This window comes from Rattus norvegicus, chromosome 7 (genome assembly GCF_021556685.1).
Source record: "Rattus norvegicus strain SHRSP/BbbUtx chromosome 7, alternate assembly SHRSP_T2T, whole genome shotgun sequence".
NCBI classification, from domain to species: Eukaryota; Metazoa; Chordata; class Mammalia; order Rodentia; family Muridae; genus Rattus; species Rattus norvegicus.
The window spans coordinates 139,476,223-139,499,383 of record NC_141540.1 but is presented as its reverse complement, the minus strand read 5'-3'; the positions used below and the strand labels follow the sequence as shown (position 1 = coordinate 139,499,383).

Sequence of the window (23,161 nt, the reverse complement as noted above, 5' to 3'; positions counted from 1 at the left end):
TCTTATCCTTAAAGTAAACACAGTGAAGACCTGACAAGGCTAGGATAAGTCTGTAGGATGCTCACTGGGATGCAGAACATCCTGAGGTCGGTCCGCAGGACCAATGACCATGTGTGACACATCTGAGCCCAGAGCAGGCGGAGGCTGGGTGATCTGAGCTCCGTCAGCTACACCGGGAGTCTGAGGCCTGCACAGACCCTGTCTTTGCTTCCTTGGTTTTGTTGTTGTTGTTATTGTTTTTCCAGACAGGGTTTCTCTGTGTAGCCTTGGCTGTCCTGGAACTCACTGTGTAGACCAGGCTGGCCTCAAATTCACAGAGATCCGCCTGCCCCTGCCCCTTTCCCTGGCTGGGATCGAAGGTGCGCTCTGCTGTCCACACCACTTTGGTGACCTTGTGTTTTTATAAGAAACTTCGCAACCAGGGGGAGAATTTTCTCTTTTATTTTATTTATTTCTCTATTTTTCTTTTAAAAAATTAATAATTGGTTATGCCACATAGGGCGGTGGTAGGTAACTGGAACAGTGCTGGAGTGTCCACCTAAGCATGAGAGCAAAGCACTCGGGCTTCAAGAAAGGAAAAAAAGTCTCTGGGGTTTGGAACGCTTCCTCCTCCTCCTCGGGTCACAGGATATGGGAGGCAATGTGGGCCGCCTCGATGACGTTGTAAGTCAGTCTTCTGTCGCCACCAGGTCCTCTGTCACCGCCAGGCTGCGCTGCGGATGGGGGCAGCTGGGGCAGGTTGCTTTTGTGGTTTACTATGAAGAGCGGGTTGAGGCGGCTCAGCACCTCGTCGCTCACCGAGATGCCGTCCAAGTACTGCTTGAGCATCTCCCGCAGCTTGCTGCTGATATCCAGCAGCTGCAGCCGCCTGTGCTGGAGACTCAGAACCTCCAGTTTCACCTTGTTGTATCTCTTCCAGAAGTTCTCCATTCCCAAGTAGTCCATCATAATCTGAGAGTGGAGTTAGAGGGAACGGTGTGTTATAGTAGCCGTTAGGTGCTGCCCCACTCCTCACCCGATCACATTCTCCCTCTCTACCTTGGCGAGATCCTCTGTGATCTCCTCCTGGCTCTGGATCTCGACCTCCTCCTGCTCCTCGGGGGTCAGTGCTGAAGAATAGAAAGGCAGTACTTTTTCTTCCTCGGTTTCAAATTTCCTACATATCTCGGCAAGCTTAAGGATCTTCTCACCCTGTGAGGGGTTAAGAAGAGCTGGTTTAGGGAAAACAAATGTTTTTCTGCTCCAGCCCAGGAAAGCTGCTCTGTGGGAAACACATTTGACACCGTGCTTGCAAAGCACTACCCTAGCATTTCATATGCTTACCACAAACAATTCATCACTACTCCTTTTTTCCTTTCAGTTAAGAAAGGTCTTAATTGGGGATGAGGAAAACTGCAGCAGACACACAGAGGGAGAGCCTCTCTGCACAGCAGAGGGGGCACTTGGGAAGCCCAACGTCCAGTCTTTTCTTGAGAGTACAGGTGGGATGGGGTTAAAGCTTGAAGACCTCTCCTCCCCTACTTTAGGGTTGAGCAGTTTGAAGTCAGAATGGTCGATTTGGTCCTTAATTGTTCTGTGACATGTCCTGAGCCAGTCCATCAGCAGGGGACTGCTGGTGGGAGACAGAAGCGGCCACCTTTATTACCTAGTATGGCTCCTTCTCTCCTTCTCTGTCTAACTTACCAGGGAACCTGGTCTCTCATCCCCCCCCCCCCCCCCCGTCCCCATCTCAGAGGCTACCCTAACTGCTCTTAGATGGTTTGGGGGTGATGACTGCTGCTTTTAGCTGCTTCAAGCCAGCGAAGGGGCCACAGGGGAGGTCTAAAGGGCCACAAAACCTAACCAATGGTAATGATTAAGACACCCATTTGGTGATAGCCTATCTCTGGGACAAGTAGCATCTCCATAAGTCAGTAGTCCTCAAAAGAAATCCCAGGGTGAGGTCCCAGAATGACACTGTCTTCAGAAGAAATCCAGGGACAAACCCCATAATGATGCAGCCTAGAAATAACACAGCCTGGGGGCTGAGTTCCTTTCCTCTGCCAGTTGAAGAATTAAAAGGCAGGGAAGATCTGAAGTGTAACAGACAGCAGCAGAGAAATCCAAGCGCTGGACAGAAACAGCAAGCAGATGACAGACGGTGTTTATTGAGGAAACCACAAACGTGCAGCAGACACGGAGAAAAAGGCCCTCTGCGAAGCAGAGAGGGGGTACTCAGGAAGCCGAAAATCCCAATGACTTCATTTAAAAGAGAGGGTGGAGAAAGATAAAAGAGTGTCCACTGTATGAGGGAGAGGGGTAGGCCCCGCCCAACACGAGGCCCCGCCCCCACGCCTCCCTGAATCCGGTTTTCACCAGCCAGGTTTCTTGGTTTTGTCCCCATTGACCTCTCTCTATCCTTTACCTTCTCCACAACCTTTTTCAGGGCCTTGAGGGTGGCGTTACTTTCCAGGGTGAGTTTGACTAAGTTCTCCTGAGATTCGGTCCGGGCCTGGGTCCTCTGGATCTTAAGTTTTCGAAGCTGCACGTGGACCAGCTCCTTGTCGTTTCGGATACACTGATTCTGCCATTCACCTTCGCGGCTGTGGGCTACGATCTTCCCTTTCAAGGCACTGATGGCCTCCTAGAGGGACAGGAGAAACAACTGACAGAGGGAGACAGGTCAAAGGGGAGACAGGAGTGGGGGGGACTAGGAGCACAGTCTGTCATCCTGACCCACCCAGTGAGAGCGCCAAAAGAATATGGGGAAGATGGACAAATGCAGCAGTGGAAACCATGTCTCCTCGGCGGGCACGCTGACCTGCAGCCTCTGGATCTTCTTCATCTGCACCTCAATCTCTTTAGAGCTTTTCTCATCCTTCACCTTCAGGGTCTCAAAGGCGATCTTGCGGTCCTCCGTGGCATCTGTGTAATTCTTGAGTGCATCCTGGAACCTCCTCCACAGGTCTTCCACTACGTTCTCCAGTTGTAGGCGAAGAAAGTGCTTCTCTTCTAAATTCTAGGGAGCGGATCCCAAGTACCAAATGCTTAGTTACCCTACTAGTGCCCGCCCGCACCTGCAAGTAGCCGTATTAGGAACTGTCTGCAGCATTGTTTAGTGACTTATATTGGGAGTGCGGTTAGTCCATAGTGACGGGGACAAGAGAGCATTAGGGTGGGGCTGGGCCCAGCTCCATGAGACAGAATGAGGCTCAGTGTTCTAGATCTCTTAACCTTTTTTTTTCCTTTTTTGATTTTCCAAGACAGAGTTTCTCTGCAGCCCTGGCTGTCCTGGAATCATTCTGTAGACCAGGCTGGTCTCAGACTCAGAGATCCACCTGCCTCTGCCTCCTGAGTGCCTGGATTAAAGGTGTGTGCCTGCCCCCGCCGCCCGGCTCAGATCTCTTTAAAGGGAAACAAATAGTTTGGATTCTCACGTGAAAAGCCTCAGTTTTCACGGGTAGGAAATTAATCAAATTATGAAATAAAACGTGGGGGCTAAAGTAAAGGCTGTGGCAGGAGTTTAGCCACCGCCGGCGGAGCGCCTGCTTAGCCCGAATAAGATTGGGTGTGACGGCGCATGCCCGTTACCACGCTGGGGAGGTGGAGGCGCGAGGAGCAAAAGTTTTTAAGGTAAAAAAAAAAGTATTTTCAGGTCATTCTCTACTACACAGTGAGTTCAAGGCCAGCCTGGGCAAAGCAAGATGCTGTAAGTTAAATGATTGATAAGTGAAAACGAGAACTTTATACTCGAACTTCCGCATGTAGGTTTGCAAAGTCTGTGATGGACAGAATTACTGACCAGGATTCTACAGACCTGGATTGTACTGGATAGACCCGGAACTAGCAGTGGGAGTGAATTGGTCATCGGCTACTTTGGGCTTTTGTTTCTTCATCTACAACCCATAAGGCTGAAGCCACGTGATCTCTTCTCTGTCTTGTTTTGTTTTAGACTTAGTGCACTGTTAGCTCGGTGGGACTCCTGATGGTGGGAGTGGGGCGTCTCTGACTCTTTCACCGGCTCTTGGGACCCTTTTCCTCCTACTGGGTTGCCTCACCCAGCCCTGATAGGAAGGCTTGTGCCTAGTCTTATTACATCTTTTTTTTTTCTATTCTTTTTTTCGGAGTTGAGGACCGAACCCAGGGCCTTGCGCTTGCTAGGCAAGCGCTCTACCACTGAGCCAAATCCCCAACCCGGTCTTATTACATCTTGATGCCCTGTTTGATTGCCATCCCTGGGAGGCCTGCTCTTTTCTGAAGGGAAACAGAGGAGGAGATCTGTAGGATGATGTCATCACGCGCACAAACAGAACGAAGCCTGTCATTGGACGAGAAGGCAGGATGGGTGGGAGAAAAGTTTTAGAGAGAGGAGGAGACTAGAGCTAGGGAAGAGAAGCGGCCGGGAGAACATGGAGGTGGATGTTAAGATTCCTCTCTGGGGCTGGAGAGATGGCTCAGTGGTTAAGAGCACCGACTGCTCTTGCAGAGGTCCTGAGTTCAATTCCCAGCAACCACATGGTGGCTCACAACCATCTGTAAAGAGATCTGATGCCCTCTTCTGGTGTGTCTGAAGACAGCTACAGTGTACTTATATATAGTAAATAAATAAATCTTTAAAAAAAAAAAGATTCCTCTCTGCAAGGCAAAGATTAAAACAGAGACAGAAGGAACACCCACTCAGAGCCTGCCCCACATGTGGCCCATACATATACAGCCACCCAATTAGACAAGATGGATGAAGCAAAGAAGTGCAGGCAGACAGGAGCTGGATGTAGATCGCTCCTGAGACACACAGCCAGAATACAGCCAATACAGAGGCTAATGCCAGCAGCAAACCACTGAACTGAGAACAGGACCCCCGTTGAAGGAATCAGAGAAAGAACTGGAAAGCTTGAAGGGGCTCGAGACCCCATATGAACAACAATGCCAACCAACCAGAGCTTCCAGGGACTAAGCCACTACCTAAAGACTATACATGGACTGACCCTGGACTCTGACCTCATAGGTAGCAATGAATATCCTAGTAAGAGCACCAGTGGAAGGGGAAGCCCTGGGTCCTGCTAAGACTGAACCCCCAGTGAACGTGCTTGTTGGGGGGAGGGCGGCAAAGGGGGGAGGATGGGGAGGGGAACACCCATAAAGAAGGGGAGGGGGAGGGGTTAGGGGGATGTTTGCCCTTAAACCGGGAAAGGGAATAACACTCGAAATGTCAATAAGAAATACTCAAGTTGGGGCTGGGGATTTAGCTCAGTGGTAGAGCGCTTACCTAGGAAGCGCAAGGCCCTGGGTTCGGTCCCCAGCTCCGAAAAAAAGAACCAAAAAAAAAAAAAGAAAAAAAAAAAGAAATACTCAAGTTAATAAAATAAATAAATAAATAAATAAATAAAATTCCTCTCTGCACCTTTACAGATTATTATGAATATTCTTAAGGGATGGATGTGTACTGGGCTTTGTGTGTCTAGGTGGGCAATTATGTCTTATCAATTGGTCGTAAGTTAATTGTGTGGATATATTGTACATTGAGCATTTAACACATAAATCTGGTTGTTGGGTTCCAGTTTGCTGAGTAATGACTTCACCGTGTGTTGGGAGTGTGAGCAGGAAGCCGTGCTAGTCTATAGAATGCTTGGGGCTAACATGGTGCGGGGCCACGCTAGCATAGCTCATGGAACCCTATGTGAGTCTCAGGTGTGGTAACAACTACCAAGGGGACAGGGGACAGAGTCTGAAAGCGGTAACAGAGAAACAGCTAGAGCACGCAGATCCTCGGGAGTGGGAACTCGCAGGAACCAGGACGAGTGTCATTTTTTTATAACTTTACCCCAACAGAGATCCAATGTGGATCTGGGGGAGAGAGGAGGAGGTGATGGGGAGATGGGAGGAGGGGAGGGAGGGGAAACAGTGCTCGGGATGTATCTTGAGAGAGAAGAATACATCATAACATTTTAGAACAGTCTTGCCTCCCAAGCAGTTTTCACAAGACCACAACCACGGGATGCCTCGGTGGCAATGGACTTTTATTGACTGTTGGCCCTAGGGCTCTCAGCTCGCTCTGGTGCCTTGAGCAATTTCCCGTGGTCTCCGGACCCGTCCCCTTCTATACCTTGTTTTTCAGGTCATCCCACATGCTCTGGAATTCTAGCTTGCTTTCATACTCCGAGTCCACATAGTTCTGCTCCATGGCCATGAAGACGTCGTGCAGGTAGTGGATTTCCTTATCGTGATGGTCAAGGATTGCTTTCCTACAGGAGACATGATGGATGTAGCACGTGGACCAAAGGTGACAAAGAAATTCGTAGTATGAATGGGCCAGGTATGGTGAAGCTCTCCTTTGTCCCAAACAAACAAACAAAACCAACAGCAACAACAAAATGAAACTGAATGGTACAGACTTTTAGGCTCTGGCAGGGAGGGAGGAAAATGTTTGGGGTGTGTGTGTGTGTGTGTGTGTGTGTGTGTGTGTGTGTGTGTGTTTTCTCCCCATTAAAAATAAATAAGCGGGGCTGGACAGACGGCTCAGCGGTTAAGAGCACTGACTGCTCTTCCAGAGGTCCTGAGTTCAATTCCCAGCAACCACATGGTGGCTCACAACCATCTGTAATGGGATCCGATGCCCTCTTCTGGTGTGTCTGAAGACAGCTACAGTGTATGTATAAAAATAAATAAATATGAATAAGACTATTTTGATTTTTGAATAGGTAATGCCTTCATATGATGTAAAGCCAAAAATCTAAATAAGTTTACAGTGAGATAACTCTCCCATCCCTGCCTGTTGCTAGATGGATAGAATTCTGAGTTGCAAGTAGGAGATGCAGCCAGGACCCTGGCAGGAAGGAAGGTAAGCTAAGGCTGTAAGACTAAACCCAAATCGTTTACAAGGACCTGGGCACCCTGTGTGCTTAGAATCGTGCTTCAGTAAGGAGGCGCCACAGCACTGCTTACAGGCACACGCTCTGGGAACCCCCCTGAATCCAGTCTCTTGGCTCTTGGGGCCCATACCTTTCGGTCTCAAACTCTTTGGTTAGGACCTCCAGCTCCATGTTGTAATTTTCCTCCAGGAGGCTGAGCCTGCGTCGTTGCAGGGTCAAGAGCTGGTCAACGTTGTGCAAGTGGCCGCGCAGAGCGTGGGCGTATTGCTCCTCAGCTTCAGTCAGGTCCCTCGCCAGAGACTGGGCGGGAGGGAGAGAAGGCCTCCAGGTCACATGGCATCCGTGAGAAAATAAAAATGGATTCAGGAGGCCGGGGAGATGGAGCAGCCAGGCCCTCAGCACCATAGGTGTCTGGTGTGGTGGCACCCCTATAATCTCAGGTTTGGGGGAGTAGAGATGGGAGGGTGAGCTCCTGTCTTAAAATCTAAGGTGGGGGTTGGAGAGATGGCTCAGCGGTTAAGAGCACTGACTGCTCTGCCAGAGGTTCTGAGTTCAAATCCCAGCAACCACATGGTGGCTCACAACCATCTGTGATGGGATCCGATGCCCTCTTCTGGTGTATCTGAAGACAGCTACAGTGTGCTTATATATAATAAATAAATAAATCTTTAAAATCTAAGGTGGATAGCAAGTAAGGAAGACACTTGGTGTCAACCTCTGGCTCACACATGCGCACACACACATGCACACACACATGCACATACATACACACATACACACACACATACACGCGAACACACACACTCATGCACACACACAAACACACATGCACACATACATACACACATGCACACACACAAACACACAAGCACACACACACAAACACACACATACAAACACATATGCACACACAAACACACAAGCACACACACATACACACACAAACACACACACACACACACAAGGATTTAGGTATCTGGCGTTTTTCCTCTTATTTCTTAATGATTTTAGGAATGCTGGCTCTCCCATTCAGTCTTTAAAAATTAAGAATTGTTTAGTATTTGTATGCGTGTCTTTCTAAGTTTATGTTAAGTGTACTTCAGGTGCTTCAGGAAACCAGAGGCCCTCAGATTTCCTGGAATCAGAGTTACAAGCAGTTGTGAGCTTTATGTGGGTGTGAGAACTCGAATCTGGGTCCTCTGAAAGGACTGCAAGAGCTTGTAACCACCGAGCCATCTCTCCAGCCCTTGCTGTTTGGTCTTGATGCAAACCGAAAATGACATCTAGATAGAAGTGCAGAGGCTAATCCCATTGGCTTACACCTTTATTCCCACCACTCCGGAGGCAGAGGCAGGTGGATATCTGTGAGTTCAAGCTTAACTTGGTCAAGTTGGGAGTTCTAGGCCAGCCAGGGCTACATCGTAAGACCTGTCTTTATTTTTTTTAAAAAAAGGAGGAGGAGGCAGGCTAGAGATGGCTTAGCAGTTGAGAGCACTGGCTGCTCTTCCAGAGGTTTTGATTCCCAGCACCCACATGGTGGCTCACAGCCATTTATAACTTTGGGTTCAGGGGATCCAATACCCGCTTCATGGGCATTGCATACACATGGTGCATTTAACATATATGCAGACACACAGATAAAATGAAAATAATATTTTTTCTAAAGTGTGACGTGAGAAACATCTTGTGGGTCACAAACATTTACACTGATGGAATCGCCATTAAAAAGAGCCAGGAATCCTGGAGAGCTGGATGTCCCAGGGCAGAAAGTGATGGGAACCTAGTTTATCTTCTTATACAAATTAGGAAGGTGGCCTTGGTGCTGCACATACCAGGGCACTGAGGCAGGAGCATTGCAGATTCCCTGGGCTATAGAATGAGTTTGAAGCCTGCTTTGTGTGTGTGTGTGTGTGTGTCTGTCTGTCTGTCTGTCTGTCTGTGTTATGTATGTATATATAGTATATGTGTATATCTACACTGAGACACTGTCTTACTATGTACCAGGCTGGCCTTCAACTCACAGAGATCCACCTGCCTCTGCCTCCCTAGTGCTAGGATTAAAGGTGTACGTCACCATACCCAGAAAATATTATTTTATAGGGTTAGGGATGTAGCTCAGTGGTAAAATGTTTCCCTAGCATACACGAGGCTTGAGTTTGATCACTAGTACTCCAAGCACAAAACAAAAAGCAAAGAAGGTATCAAGGACCAACCAGGCAGGGGTTGAGGATTTAGCTCAGTGGTAGAGCGCTTGCCTAGCAAGCTCAAGGCCCTGGGTTCGGTCCTCAGCTCCGGAAAAAAAAAAAAAAAAAAAAAGAAAAGAAATAAGGACCAACCAGGCCACGAGAGTGATTCCGAGGCCAAGAGGAAGTGGCCTCTTGTGACATACTGTACTGAAAAGACAAGTAGGAGTCCCCATTCTACAGTTTTCTGCAGGGTCACCTTGTCATTCTGCCACGAATTCGGAGTTGCATTTGGATGTAGTGACAGATACTTACCATCCCAGCATTTGGGAGGCAGGAGGATGACTTAGAGGTAAGAGCATTTGCTTCTTTTCACAAAGCCCTGAGTTCAGTTCCCAGCACGGAAGTCAGGTGTCTCACAGCTACCTGCAACTCCAACTCCAAGGGATCTGGCACCCTGGCTTCTGTGGTCATTTGCATTCACCTGCGTGCATGCACGCGCGCGCGCGCGCGCACACACACACACACACACACTTATACACTTTTAAAAGAATAAAATATTTTTTTAAAAGATCATTAGTTTGAAGCCAGCAAGACTCATCTCAAGAGAAAGGAGGAAAAAGGAAAAGGGGAAGGCAGGAAGGAAGGGACTGAAGAACGTGTTCTCTTGAATTTGAGCGACCTCATGACTGTGGGACTCAGCAGAAGAGGTGAAGACTGTACTTGGCGCTGTGGTGCTTCCAACACAGCCCTGAGTCTGGCCTGCCTGCACTTCCGGCTTCTTGGAATGCAGGTTCTTGGAAATGCTCCCTCCAGGAAGGGAGCCAGCAAGCTGTGAGAAAGCCAAAACACTTGGAGAGGTCATTTTGGGTGCTAGTCAACAGCTCTCCTGGCTGACAGCTGAACTAACGCCAGACCAGCCAGGCTGAGGTGACTGTGGTAGCAACCGAGAGACTGACAGCATTCTTGCTTGGGAAAGACAATCACCTTTGTCTTTCATGGGTCCAAGGATGTGTTCTATAGCCTTTCTGGAGAAAGAACAAAAAAACATCTACTTACACCGTAGGAGAGAGATTCCACCAAAGTCCACCTTGGTGAATCATTTCGTTCATTGGCATCACTTACAGGAGCATGGGGGATAGCTGACAAGAGCCACGTCCCAGAGCTCTGAAACGCAGCTGGTCTGAGAGTCCCCTCTCCCTAGTAGTTTCTGTTTATATAATCTTGGAGAGGGTCCTTGTATCTTCTGTTTCAGGATCTTCCCATGTCTTAATGAGGCTGCTTTGGTGGGAATGGCTCTACAACAGGATGGAGCCCAGTGGTTGAGCGGTTGCCTGTCTAGTGTGCTCTGAGCCCTTGGCTGGGTCCCCAGCATGCAGAGCTACACAGCTCAGCCTACCCACAGAACCGCAAAGTGTAATAATGAAACCTCTGCAAGCTACTAACTTAGGGGGCAGTTATTATCGAGAGGTAACTGGGACACTTTCACTAGGGGGGTCCTGCTCAGGGAATTTAAAATCAAAACAAAACAAAACCCAGAAAGTTTGAGCACCCACAGGGATAAAGCTGCCTAGATTAGAAAACAAGCATCTGCCAGGCATAGCAGTGCACACCTTTAAACCCAGCACTGGGGGCAGAGGCAGGTGAATCTCTAAGCTTGGCTCAGCCTGGTTCACGTGGTGAGCTCCAGGGCTGTCAGTGCTGCATAGAGAGACTAGTCAAAGCAAACGGACCTGATTCTTATTTGCTGACTTTCAGAAAGTCTGGAGAAGCACAGGGTAAGGCAAGATGGTTCAGTGGGTGGAAAAGCTTGCTGTACAAATTCAGAGACTTGAGTTCAATCCCACATTAAAGGTGGGAGAGAACTTGACTGCACAAAGTTGTTCTCTGACTTACATTTGTGCTCTGTAGCACACACACACACACACACACACACACACACACACACACACACACACACACACACAAAGTGTAAAACCTCCCAGGGCTTGCTGTGTAACTTAGCAATAGGGTTTGCTCCCAGCACTGGAGGGTTGGGGAGGCTGGGGTTGGAGAGTTGGCTCTGAGGTGAAGAATACTGACTGCTCTTCTGAGGACCTGGGATGGTTCCCAGGAACCACCTGGCAGCTTACTACTGTCTGTAACTCCAGTTCCAGGGGACCTGACCTCCTCGCACAGACACACATGCAGGCAAAATATAAAATAAAATAAAAAATAAATAACTTTTTTAAAGGAAAAAAACTCAGCCTTGCTTAAGTTGTAACTGGTAGTGGGAAGCTGCCCGGGGCCTACTGAATCCGCATCCCTGCCAGGCTCAGGCAGAAGGAAAGACGTACAGTGAATATTTGTGGAGTTTTGTTTGAGAAGAAAAGATTAAGAGGAGTTTGTGAACAGATAGTCTGTAAAAGGTAGGATTAAAAAAAGGACATCCCTAGGGGTTGGGGATTTAGCTCAGTGGTAGAGCGCTTGCCTAGGAAGCGCAAAGCCCTGGGTTCAGTCCCCAGCTCCGAAAAAAAAAAAAAAAAAAAGAACCAAAAAAAAAAAAAAAAAAAAGACATCCCCCATTCACACAGTCTTTAAGAAATGGATGCATCGGGCTGGAGAGATGGCTCAGTGGTTAAGAGCACTGGCTGCTCTTCCAGAGGTCCTGAGTTCAATTCCCAGCAACCACGTGGGGGCTCACAACCATCTGTAATGAGATCTGATGCCCTCTTCTGGTGTGTCTGAAGACAGCTACAGTGTACTCACGTACATAAAATAAATAAAACTTAAAAAAAAAAAAAGAAATGAATGCATCAAAATCCTTTAAAAGGTGAGAGTGGTTCGGGAACTTCTTAAGAGCATAAGCAGGGGGCTGGGGATTTAGCTCAGTGGTAGAGCGCTTACCTAGGAAGCGCAAGGCCCTGGGTTTGGTCCCCAGCTCCGAAAAAAAGAACCAAAAAAAAAAAAAAAAAAAAAGCATAAGCAGATCCAGGCTGATGGCTCCTGCCAGCAATCCCAGTATAATAGGAAGATTGCTAATTTACAGCCATCCTGTTCCAGTCTCCAGCCTCCCTCCAGAAGAGCATTAAAATGGCTGGTTGAATAGTTTGGACATCCAGAATTGTTCTTTACCCTGTGAGGGAGGGTTTCCCAACCTTGTCCACGGCCGCTCATGTTAAATCAAGGAGGCCAGGCTGGACAACCAAAGCCATCTACACCTTGCCAGTTGCTGTGGCGCTCGCCTTTAATCCCAGCACTTGAGAGGCAGAGGCAGGTGGATATCTCTGAGTTTGAGACCAGCCTTGGCTACATAGCAAGTTTCAGGACAGCCAGAGTTACAGAGTGAGACCCTTCGGAAAGAACAAAACATCCGCACAGTAATCCTAGGCTTCTGCCCAGAGCCAGGCAGCTCTGGAGAGGTCAGTTCCCCTCTCTGGAACGGAGCCTTCTGATACTGAAACAAAGGAATGGGTCTGAGTTTAAGTTGTGGTGATGCTTGCTGCCCCACAGAACTCATTTGGGGCATAGGCGACAAAGGGTGGTGGTTCCTCTAAAGAAGGGGAGGGTGGGTACAGCTTGGTAATTCCTTTCTCATCTCAGTGACTGTGACTAGAACCCACAGGCTACGTCTGTCACAGCCTGTGCCTGGTGAGGGCTTGAAGGCCGGTTCAGTAGATGCAGCTGTGTAGCCCATGCCTGCTATGCCAGCGGTTGGGAAGTCAGGGCAGGCAGACGGGGAGTTCAAGGTTCTTCTGTTACGTGTGAGTCTGAGACCATTGTAGGGATACAGGACTTTGTTCCGAAATAACAACAACAACAACAACAAATAATAATAAACAGTAAATAATTCACTGGGCCCATTCTACCCAGGAAGATCTGGAAGCCCCCCCCCCCCCCCCCAGTGCTCTCAGGAGAGTGCGCTTACCTTAATGACACTGTCTTTGCAGTCCACCACTCGTTCAAAGATTTGGCTGAGGATCTCAATGTCCTTGTGAAGCTCTCTGGTCTTGACCTCCCTGAGGACGGTTCTCCACTGCGTATTAATCTTATTAAGGTTCAGAGAGCTGTTGTGTTCTTCTTTGGCCAACTTGTCCTGAGGAGTAAACACAGTGTGATGGATCGACCCCACTCTGAAAAATACCAATTCCTGTGTGTTCCCAAGTGCAAAGCCCTTGGTGGCCAACGCTCAGGGGCTTCTGCTCGTGGTTTCTGATGCTTTTCCTTCAGGGTGAAGCATCGGAGTAGAAGAGTTTCTAACGACCCCACTCCAGACCCAGTATCAGAATTCAAGGGAGCTAAATTTGGACACCTGAGAGCATCCACTGTCCTAAGTCCGGGGGCGCAGTTGATACCGCGAAACTCAATTCTTCCTCCCCATGGTTCACAAAGAATGCCCTAGGCAGAAACCAAGGTTGTCTGAAGCCCATGTATTTTGGGACCAAGGACTTCAGAGGGAAGGGAAGGATGAAAATGACTCTGTCACAATCACACAGCCCCAGGCAACGAACATCGCTAGCGCAGGGTCTGGGCAGGACACTGCAGCCAAGCATCACCTTCAAGAACTGCGTGAGGAGCCTCTCTTTCTTCTTGGCTGCCTCCTCGTCGGCCAACAACTTCTGCTGAAATAAAATCAGCTGCTCTTCGTCCGTCAGGGGTAACTTGGGCTTTTTTCCTTTTTTAGGCATGGCTGTGCTGCGGACTGGGTGCAGGCAAGGAGCCTCTGCCTGCCGCCACGGCCCGCTTGTGAGAAATTAGAAGGAAAAAGTTCCCCTTCAGGGACCTTCTGGAGCTAAGGTAATGGGGCCTTGGACCTCAGTCCTTCGCCAAAAGCGCTCAGGTCACAGGCGGCTGGAGAGCCGAAAGACGCATCTTGTCTCCTAGCAACAAGGACCTTCCGCCAAGACTGCGGGGCAAGAAGTTGAGAGGCGGCCCTATTTCAAAGCGCCCCCTGCACGCTGGAGGACCGCAATCAGTTCTTGTAAGTGGGCCTTTTATCATTAAGAACCCCAATCCGTCTTTAAAAAAACAAAAAGGTCTTCACATAGTTTTCTATCTTACTTTTTATATGGTGCATGCGTGTTTTGCCCGCGTGTGTATGGGAGCACCGCCTGTGTGCTGGATGCCTGCAGAGGTCAGAAGACAGCGTTGGATTCAAACCATTCACACATATATTCATTCACATGATGAGATGGCTCAGTGGGTAAGGGAGGTGTGGCCAAGCCTGATGGCCCGAGATCACGATCACCTGTAAACTCCAGCTTCAGGGGATCAAAATCCCTCTCTCTGGCCTCCGTGGACACTGCGTTATCGTGCACAAACACACACATACACACAAAATATTTTTAGATATTTTTTAAAATTGTCTCCTTGGAGATAGAGAGATGGCTCAGAGGTAGAGAGCACTTGCTGCTCTTGCAGAAGACCTGGGTTTGGTTCCCAGCACCCACGTGGGCAGCTCACAACTGTCCATAACTCCAGGTCCAGGGGATCTGATTCCCTCATCTGACCTCTGTGGACGCCAGGTAGACACATGGTCCACATATGCACACGCAAGCAAGCAAGACGCAAGTACACATAAATAAATCTTACCCAAAAAATTGAGACAGTGTCTCACTGTGTAGCCCTGGCTGGCCAGAAACTCACTATAGAGACAAGGTTGGCCTCAAACTCACAGAAATCCATCCACTTCAGCCTCCCTAGTGCTAGGATCAAATGTATGAATGAACCATTACTTCCAGTTTAAATTTGTTTTTCCTTTTTTTTTTTTTTTGTGTGTGTGTGTGTGTGTGTGTGTGAGTGCTCTGCCTGCATGTACATGTGCAGGTCAGGAGAGGGCGCCAGATCCCACTACAGATGGTTGTGAGCCACCATGTGGGTTCTGGGAATTGAACTCAGGACCTCTGGAAGAGCAGACAGTGCTTTTAACCACTGAGCCATCTCTCCAGCCCCCTTAGTGGGCTTTAAATTAAAATTTATATGGTGGACTGGAGAGATGGCTCAGTGGTTAAGAGCACTTCCAGAGGTCCTGAGTTCAACTCCCAGTAACCACATGGTGGCTCAGAACCATCAAGCATACATCCAGATAGAGCACTCTCATATACATAAAATAAATAAATAACATATAATAACATTTTATAAAAGATTTATAGCGCGCGCGTGTGTGTGTGTGTGTGTGTGTGTGTGTGTGTGTGTGTGTGTGTGCAGGCATTTGCAGGTGCCTGGGAAGGCCAGCAGAGGGCATTGTAGCTGGAGTTATCGATGGCTGTGAGACACCTACGGATGCAGATGACTAAGCTGATCTTCTGGAAGAGCAGCAAGCCCTCTCAACCGCTGAGCCATCTCTCCAGCCTGATAAATTTGGTTTGAGAAGTCATTGAAGATGCGTGTTGTGGTGCCAGTCTTTAGCCTCAGCACTCAAGAGGTGGAGGAGGCAGGTGGATCTCTGGGAGTTCATGGCCAGGTTGGCCTGTATTAGAAGTTCCAGGGCTACATAGAGATACTCGGTCTCAACAAAAAGCACCGAGGCCCTGAAGCCATGGCCATGTGCAGCTCTTGCAGGGGATGCTGGCTGGGCTCCTAGCTATCGCATGACTGTTTACGGCCATCAAACTCCAGTCCCAAGGCATCTGTTTTTTTGGTTCTTTTTTTTTTTTTTTTTTCGGAGCTGGGGACCGAACCCAGGGCCTTGCGCTTGCTAGGCAAGCGCTCTACCACTGAGCTAAATCCCCAACCCTGTCCCAAGGCATCTGATGTCCTTCCTGGCCCCTGCCAGCGACACATGCAGGTGTTATACATATATGCACGCAAGCATATATGTAACCATGTATGTATCCTATATGTAGCCATTATACTTTAGAGGGTCTCTACGTAGCCTGAGCTGGCTTGGAGCTTGCTATGTAGACCAGACTAGCCATGAACTCACAGAGATCCGTCCGCCTCTCCCTCCCAAGTGTTGGGATCAAAGGTGTGCACCATTGTACCCGGCTGACTACTCTTAGGTGCAAACATTGATAGCAAAACGAAGCAGCAGTACTTAAAATCCTCTGTCCTCTACCAGGTCTCATGGTCTCCTTTGTAGAGCCACCTCCTTCTTTCCTCAAGTGGAAATTCTAGTTTCTTTAGAAAGTTAGTTAGGTCAAAGGTGTTCTCTTGGGGGCACACAGGGAAAAGGGTGTTTTGCTCGTGCAGGTGTGGGGTGGGGGTATATTTGCCCGAAGTAGTCGCAGGTGGGAGGATGTTTGGATACAGCAGACACGTGAAAGACCCCGTGATGGAGTATAGATGTGATCCCACAGACAGTGGGAGACATCACTGAGCCTTGGTTTGGTTTGCTCTGCCTCGCTATTTTTTGCTAAAGACACGTATTCCTTGGTTGTGTGCCTTGGTTCTTCCCCTCAACTTGTGGTAATGCGGCCATTGAGAGAAACTCTCCCAAGAGCTGCTTGTGAGGCTCCTGCAGCAGCTTACAGCTTCTGCGGCCTCGCCTCTGTCCCTTTGGCGAGCCTGGCAGTTTTCAGGATTGAACTACAGCCGTCCCCCCCTTCCCCCACATCCTAATAACTTCTCTCTTCCACGACTGGAAGGTCGTGCTGGGTGGTGGGCTAGAGTAGAGGTTGAACCCGAATTAAAAGTAGGTTGCGAGGGGTTGGGGATTTAGCTCAGTGGTAGAGCGCTTGCCTAGAAAGCTCAAGGCCCTGGGTTCGGTCCTCAGCTCCGGGGAAAAAAAGAAAGAAAAAAAAAATAGGTTTCAAAAAAAATGTATGTCTACACCATGCGTTCTGCGTAAGGTAAGCACCCACACAGGCCGAGCTTTTATCTGCCAGGATTTCTAAAGAATCTGGTCTACTCATTGTCCTGATAATACTGTTGTCATTTCTCACTTGCCTTTGTCACAGACAAGGCAGGATTAGGAGAGCCCTAAGAGGTGTCCTGCATTTCAGACTTCTTACCTACCCTCAGTGTTCCCACGCAGCAGTGTTCCTGTGGAGAGGAATTCTTCCCAACGACACCACAACTCTGTTCTTGCTCTGTTGATTCAAAGTCATACAGAGCCCAAAGTGGTGAGGCTCAGTCCCCCTTCCAGGTCTGTAAAATCATTGTGTACCTCCCAGGGGGAGCATTTCTCCCTGTCAAGCAGAACCAGAGAACAGGAAAACGTTTGTTAGGCAATCGGTGAGCTGTGCCACTCCTCCCAATCCTAGCTCCTCCATCGCTCTCCTCTTCCCTGCCTTCCTTCCCTCCCTTCCCTCCACCTCATATATTTATTTATATTTATTGTATTTATTTGAATTTATTTGTATCTGTGTTTATTTATTTGTACTTGTGTGTGTGTGCCTTGAGTGTGCTAGGCAAGGGCTCTACCCCCGAGCTACATTGTCAGCCCTCACCTCAGGATCAGATTGTAGGATCTTTATCAGTGTATGCTCCAACTTTTTCTCTCAGCCTAAAGCTTTTTTGTAAACATTTATGTAGTGTGTGTGTATGTGTATATGTGTGTTTGTGTATGTGTATATATGTGTGTGTGTATGTGTATATGTGTGTATGTGTGTATATGTCTATGTGTATATGTGTGTGTGTATGTGTATATGTATATGTGTATATGTGTGTATGTGTGTATGTGTATGTGTATATGTGTGTATGTGTTTATGTGTGTGTATACGTGTGTATGTGTGTATATGTGTGTGTATATGTGCGCATGTGTGTGTGTGTGTGTGTGTGTGTGTGTGTGTGTGTGTGTGTATGCTGCACACACTGCCCAGCAGTAGAAGTCAGAAGATAGCTTTCTAGGCTCAATTCTGATACTTGAGGTTTGGTGGCAAATATTTTTTACCCACTAAGCCATCTCACTGGCCCCTAGACTACCTCTCTCTCTCCCCAACCCCTCTCTCTCCCCTTATTTCTTTTTTTCAGCGTTAACTGACATTTTTTAATTTGCATGCCACATTAGCCTTCCTCTGTTCACTTCTCCTTGTTCTCCTGCCCTGCGGATGGAGCCCAGGTTGTCTGGCATCTGCCAGGTGAGTGCTACAGCATGAGCCACCCCCCCTCCCGCATAGCCTTTCGGGAGGGTTTTCTTAAAGTCTTTAATGTTGGTTCCTGCCTTAGTTCCTAGAAACTTTATTGTTCTACCTTTTATGTTTATACCTGACCCCTGATGTCTGATCCATCCTGGGGTTTGGTCTGTGCCTTGGAGACATTTCCCAGACCTCCATTCTGACCACGACTCAAGAGTCCACATGTGACCAGGGCTGTGTTTAAATTCTTTATTCTGCTCCGAGGCCTATTTGTTTATATTTGTTTATTATCTTACCACCGGCACCAGTCTCCAGTACTGGAGGTTTACTGTAGTCATTGATGCGCGCTCGACCTGGAAGCCAGCCTCGCTCCCTCCATAGAGCCTCGTGCTTACCCTTGGGCCTTGTGCTTCTACACAGACTCAGGTGTCAGCTTGCCTGCTCTGTCTGCCAGGGTTGGAAGGGAGGCACAGTGAATTTCTAAGTGTGTTTGAGGAGCTTTAGGAGAATGAGTCTTCTGGTCTTAGATCATCAGACATTCTTCTACTTAGATTTCCCGTAATTCCTCCTACGATTGTCACACATGTAATGGGGGAGCAGTACATATCTTTACCCAGCATTTTGGAGGTGGAGACAGGAGGATTTGGAGTTTAAGATCAGCATAAAATATATAGGCATTTCAAAGCTATCTTGGGCTACGCAATACCCTGCCTCAAAAAACAAGTGTAAATAAATATGTGTGTGTGATACACACACACACACACACACACACACACACACACACACACACCTACCTTTCCTGTTTAGAGTCCATTTCGTTTTTGTTTTGAGACAGGGCGTCACTATGTAAATCTGGCTGGCCTGAAACACACTATTAGACCAGGTGGACCTCAAATTCAGAGTTCCGCCTGCCTCTGCTTCCTCTGCTTGGCTTAAAGAGATGCAACACCACCCTCAGCGCTGCCTCCCTCTCTCTCTCTCTCTCTCTCTCTCTCTCTCTCTCTCTCTCTCTCTCTCTCTCAAGGTAGGACCTTACATATTTGCCCAGGTTAGCCTTGAATTTTACTCTGTAGCTCAGGCAGGCCTTGAACTTTTGATCTTCCCGTGTTCAGTAGCCAAAATGCCAGTCCTGACCTGTGAACGTGCTTTTGTTTGCAGGTTCAGTTAAGGGTTTTGCTTCCACTTTGAAGTTCAGGGGTCCACACTTAAGGGTTGACTTCATGAGCTGGAGAGATGGCTCAGTGGTTAAGAGCACTGCCCGCTCTTCCAGAGGTCCTGAGTTCAATTCCCAGAAACCACATGGTGGCTCACAACCATCTGTAATGGGATCCAATGTCCTCTGCTGGTGTGTCTGAAGACAGCGGCAGTGTACTCATACATGAAATAAATAAATCTTTTTTTTTTTTTTTTTGGTTCTTTTTTTCGGAGCTGGGGACTGAACCCAGGGCCTTGCGCTTCCTAGGTAAGCGCTCTACCACTAAGCTAAATCCCCAGCCAAATAAATCTTTTTTTAAAAAAAGGGAAGGGGGTTGACTTCATGTAGAAACTCCCTTCCCCCAGCTGGGGACCAAACACAGGGCCTTGCGCTTGCTAGGCAAGCGCTCTACCACTGAGCTAAATCCCCAATCCCCAAAACTCTTGCACCAAGGAATTAATGTCACCAAAATGAGGTGCTGACTGTGACACTGAGCTGGGCACAGGGATAGAAAGGAGATAACTAGACAGGTACTGTGTGCTGACTTTATAGAACCAAGCCTCCCTGCTTCCCTCCCTCCTTCCTCTCTTCTTCCCTTCCTCAACTTGAGGACCATTTCATGAGATTTTGAGAGAAAAACCACAGGGCAGGCAAGCTATTTAAAAACCCACAGCTGCTGGAAGGGGGAAGGTAATGGAGACAAAGAGGGAAAGGCAGCCCTGGGTTAGAGTCTGAAGCAAACTGCAGCCTGCTCTGTAAGGAGAGTGTAGTCTTCAGAGAAACAGGGTGGCAGCCTAAGGTGCCAGGGCAAGCATGGCTGGAATTTGGGAATCCAAAGAGCCGTGAAGAAAAGCAAACAAAAGGGCCGGGGAAGTAGCTCAGTGGGTGAAATCATTTGCTCTACAGGCATGAGAACCAGAATTTGAGCCCAGCACACACAAGTAAAAAGTCTGTCATGGTTGTGTTGTATCTGTAACCCCAGCTTTGTGGACGAAGCCGGGTAGATCCCAAGATCTTGTGGGCCAGCTAGTCTAGCCAACATGGTGAATTTCCCATTCAAAAGAGACCCTGTCTTAAGGCAAGAACAGAACAGTTGAGGAAGACACCAGAGTATGCTCTGGTCTCTGCATTTCTAGGAATGATTATACAATCTGATCCACATACTCATGCTTGTGCATGCATGTGCACGTGCGCACACACACACACACACACACACACACACACAGAGATAGAGACAGAGAGACAGAAAGACAAAGAGACAGAGACAGAGAGACAAACACAGAGACAGAGACACAGAAAAACAGACAGAGACAGAGAGAAACAGATAGAGACACAGAAAAAGACGGAGAGACAAAGACAGAAAGAGACACACAGAGAGACAGAGAGACACATACACACAGAGAGACAGAGACACACAGGGAGGCAGAGACACACAGAGAGAAGAGACCAAAAAGTCTCTCTCTCTCCTTCTTCCTTCTCCTCCTCTTCTTCCTCCTCCTTCTCCTCCTCCTAAGATGGCAGTTTCATGTTCAGGTTAGCTTTGAACACATTATGTAGCTGAGGCTAGCCTTGAACATCCTGATCCTCCTGCCTCCACCTCCCAAGTGCTGGGATTACAGTTGTGCACCACCATGCCTGGCCCAAAAGGAATTATTACCAAGGGACTAGAGATTTAGCAGCAGGAAGAATAAATACCTAAATAATAAATATGCGGAAACGTATGTCCAATAGCCACCTCTTGGAGCACTCGTTATGTGCTAACCACTGACTTAGGTGTTATGTGAGCCTGACCTAATGGGATTCTTACGACAGCCCTGTGAAGTAAGTGCTGGTATTATTTTTATTTAACGCATGAGGAAAGTGATGCTTGGTGGTTGTGTCAGGAGAAGGTGGTCAGTCTGGATGGTCTGAGAGGACAGGAGGACGGATGGTCTTCTCACCATCTTCACAAGGCACATGCTCCTCGGTAATCTTAACGACCTTCCCTCCACGTTTTTTTTTTTTTCTTTTTTTTTTCTTTTAATCTCGTTCCCAAATCCAGATTCTTCCCTTAGCTTCGCGAATCTGCTCTAGGATGGATGCAGAGGCTCCTGTTTCCATGGTGATGAAGAGGCTGGTACAGCGCTCTCCAAGTGTAGGCGCTGGAGAGAATTGTCTTAGAATCGAAAGGTGTCGCAGCAGGGCCCTTGAGAAAGCCAAGCCTGAGACACCAGACCTCCCTGGAGCTCCATCCAGCAGCGCCTCCACAACTTCTTCGCCCCTGTCCCGCTAACCTGGGGGACTCGAACCCTAAAAAGCAAGCAGAGTCGCCCCAGACTCAAGCAGGGTCGCAGGTGAGAAGCCTGTCCCGTGTGGGGTCCACCCTGTCCACACCCGCTCTGCCTGCTGCGCGCTGGAATCGCCTGGCTCTCTGGCTCTCCCCTGGCCGAACGAGCCAGCAGCCGGCAGGGGGCAGTGTCTCCCTCGCAGAACCCGGCGAGGCTCTCTGGGCTCACAAGCCGGTACCCCGGGTTTCAAGGTTCCTCTCAGCTGCAAAGTCGCAGTCAGGATTTCAGGACAGGAGATGGGTGCTGGCGAGAGCTGGGAGACACTGAAGTGTGGGTCTTAAGCGATGGGCCCCGCTGAGAAAGAGCGGTACTTAGGATCACAAGATAGGCGGTCGAAGTAATCAACCCTTATTTCCCAGTCTTCTCTTGAGATTTTTTTTTTTTTTGGACTGTTGCTGTTTTCCCCCCATTGGAAAAACATCCTAATGAGGGGGAGGCTTACTCATTCATTCATTGTTTATTGAGTACACAACTATCACAGATAAAATCGGAACAAATACTTATAGACCGCACAATGATTCTTAACCTTTTTTGAAGAAGTGTCACATCGCTTTTTTAAAAACTGATTTTTGTATCTGGGTGGTTTGCATGTATGTTTGTGCACCACGTGTGTGCCTCGGATGACAAGGAGGGCATCGGAGTAGATGGCAGCGAACTGCCACGTGGGTGCTGGGAAACGAACCTGGCTCCCAGGAGAGAGCAGCCAGTGTGCTTAGCGGGTGAGCCATCTCTCCAGATCTGGAGATCTTTTAAGATCATGACAAAAAGTGTAGATTCTCCCCCAGAAAGAATATACCATGTAATTAAAAACATGCAGTCCTGGTGCCCATAAATGCCAGGAGGGGCCACTGGATCCCATAGAACTAGAATTACATTGCCACATGGGTGCTGGGAACCAAACCAAGTTCTTCTGCAAGAGCAGCAGACAGGAGTACTTGATTTTTGGGGAAGGAGGGTGATAGCTACTTTTGGTTGTCAACTTGACAACATCTGGAATTAACTAAAACCCAAGTGTCTGGGTACACCTGTGAGGGATTTTATTTTTCTTAATTAAATCACTTGAAGTGTGAAGAGCCACTTTTTTTTTTTCTTCTTTTTTTTTTTTTCGGAGCTGGGGACCGAACCCAGGGCCTTGTGCTTGCTAGGCAAGCGCTCTACCACTGAGCTAAATCCCCAACCCCGTGAAGAGCCACTTTTAATCCAGACCTTTTGAGATGTGAAGATCCACCTCTAACCTAGGAAGCTTTTGTCTTTTCCTGTTCCCTCTCACTGATAGGTCCGTTCGCTGCCATTAGACTGGCATTAGAGCCTGCCCCTTGGCGTTCTGACCTCTACTGAAGACCAGGCTGAGACACGCAGCCTAACGGACCAAACGACCTCTGGATTCCGGGCTTCCATTGGTGGACAGCCATTTTTGGATTACCTGGACCACAATCTGTAAGCCATCCAAAAAATCCCATTATCTATGTTGTATATCACTATTCACTATACACGGTATATATTATGTGTGATATATTCTATAATCGTATAATAACACACTAATACATATATATATATTCTATAAGTTCTGTCTAGAGAATCCTGACTAATACAATACAGAAGTTATGCAGAA

At 48.1% G+C, this 23,161-nt stretch overlaps 1 protein-coding gene and 1 long non-coding RNA gene across 4 annotated transcripts; one reads left to right on the top strand and one right to left on the bottom strand.

Moving 5' to 3' along the window:
- Positions 1–427: 427 nt before the first annotated feature.
- Drc2 (dynein regulatory complex subunit 2) lies at positions 428–13,885 on the bottom strand. Of its 2 annotated transcripts, none has more exons than XR_015624309.1 (8): positions 13,567–13,885; positions 12,939–13,106; positions 6,979–7,148; positions 6,083–6,221; positions 2,720–2,998; positions 2,405–2,644; positions 1,039–1,191; positions 428–951 (listed from the first exon to the last, which is right to left on the bottom strand). XR_015624309.1 is itself a non-coding variant. In NM_001014203.1 (8 exon segments), coding segments are annotated over 8 exon segments (1,509 nt in total). In that variant the 5' UTR covers positions 13,699–13,827; the 3' UTR covers positions 428–621.
- LOC103692978 (uncharacterized) lies at positions 13,702–23,161 on the top strand. 2 transcript variants are annotated; one of them, XR_015626002.1, is made up of 3 exons: positions 13,702–13,991; positions 21,264–21,555; positions 22,826–23,161. It is a non-coding gene; the product is annotated as an uncharacterized LOC103692978 (long non-coding RNA). The 2 variants fall into 2 exon arrangements; XR_015626003.1 differs by lacking the exon at positions 13,702–13,991 and adding an exon at positions 17,961–18,030.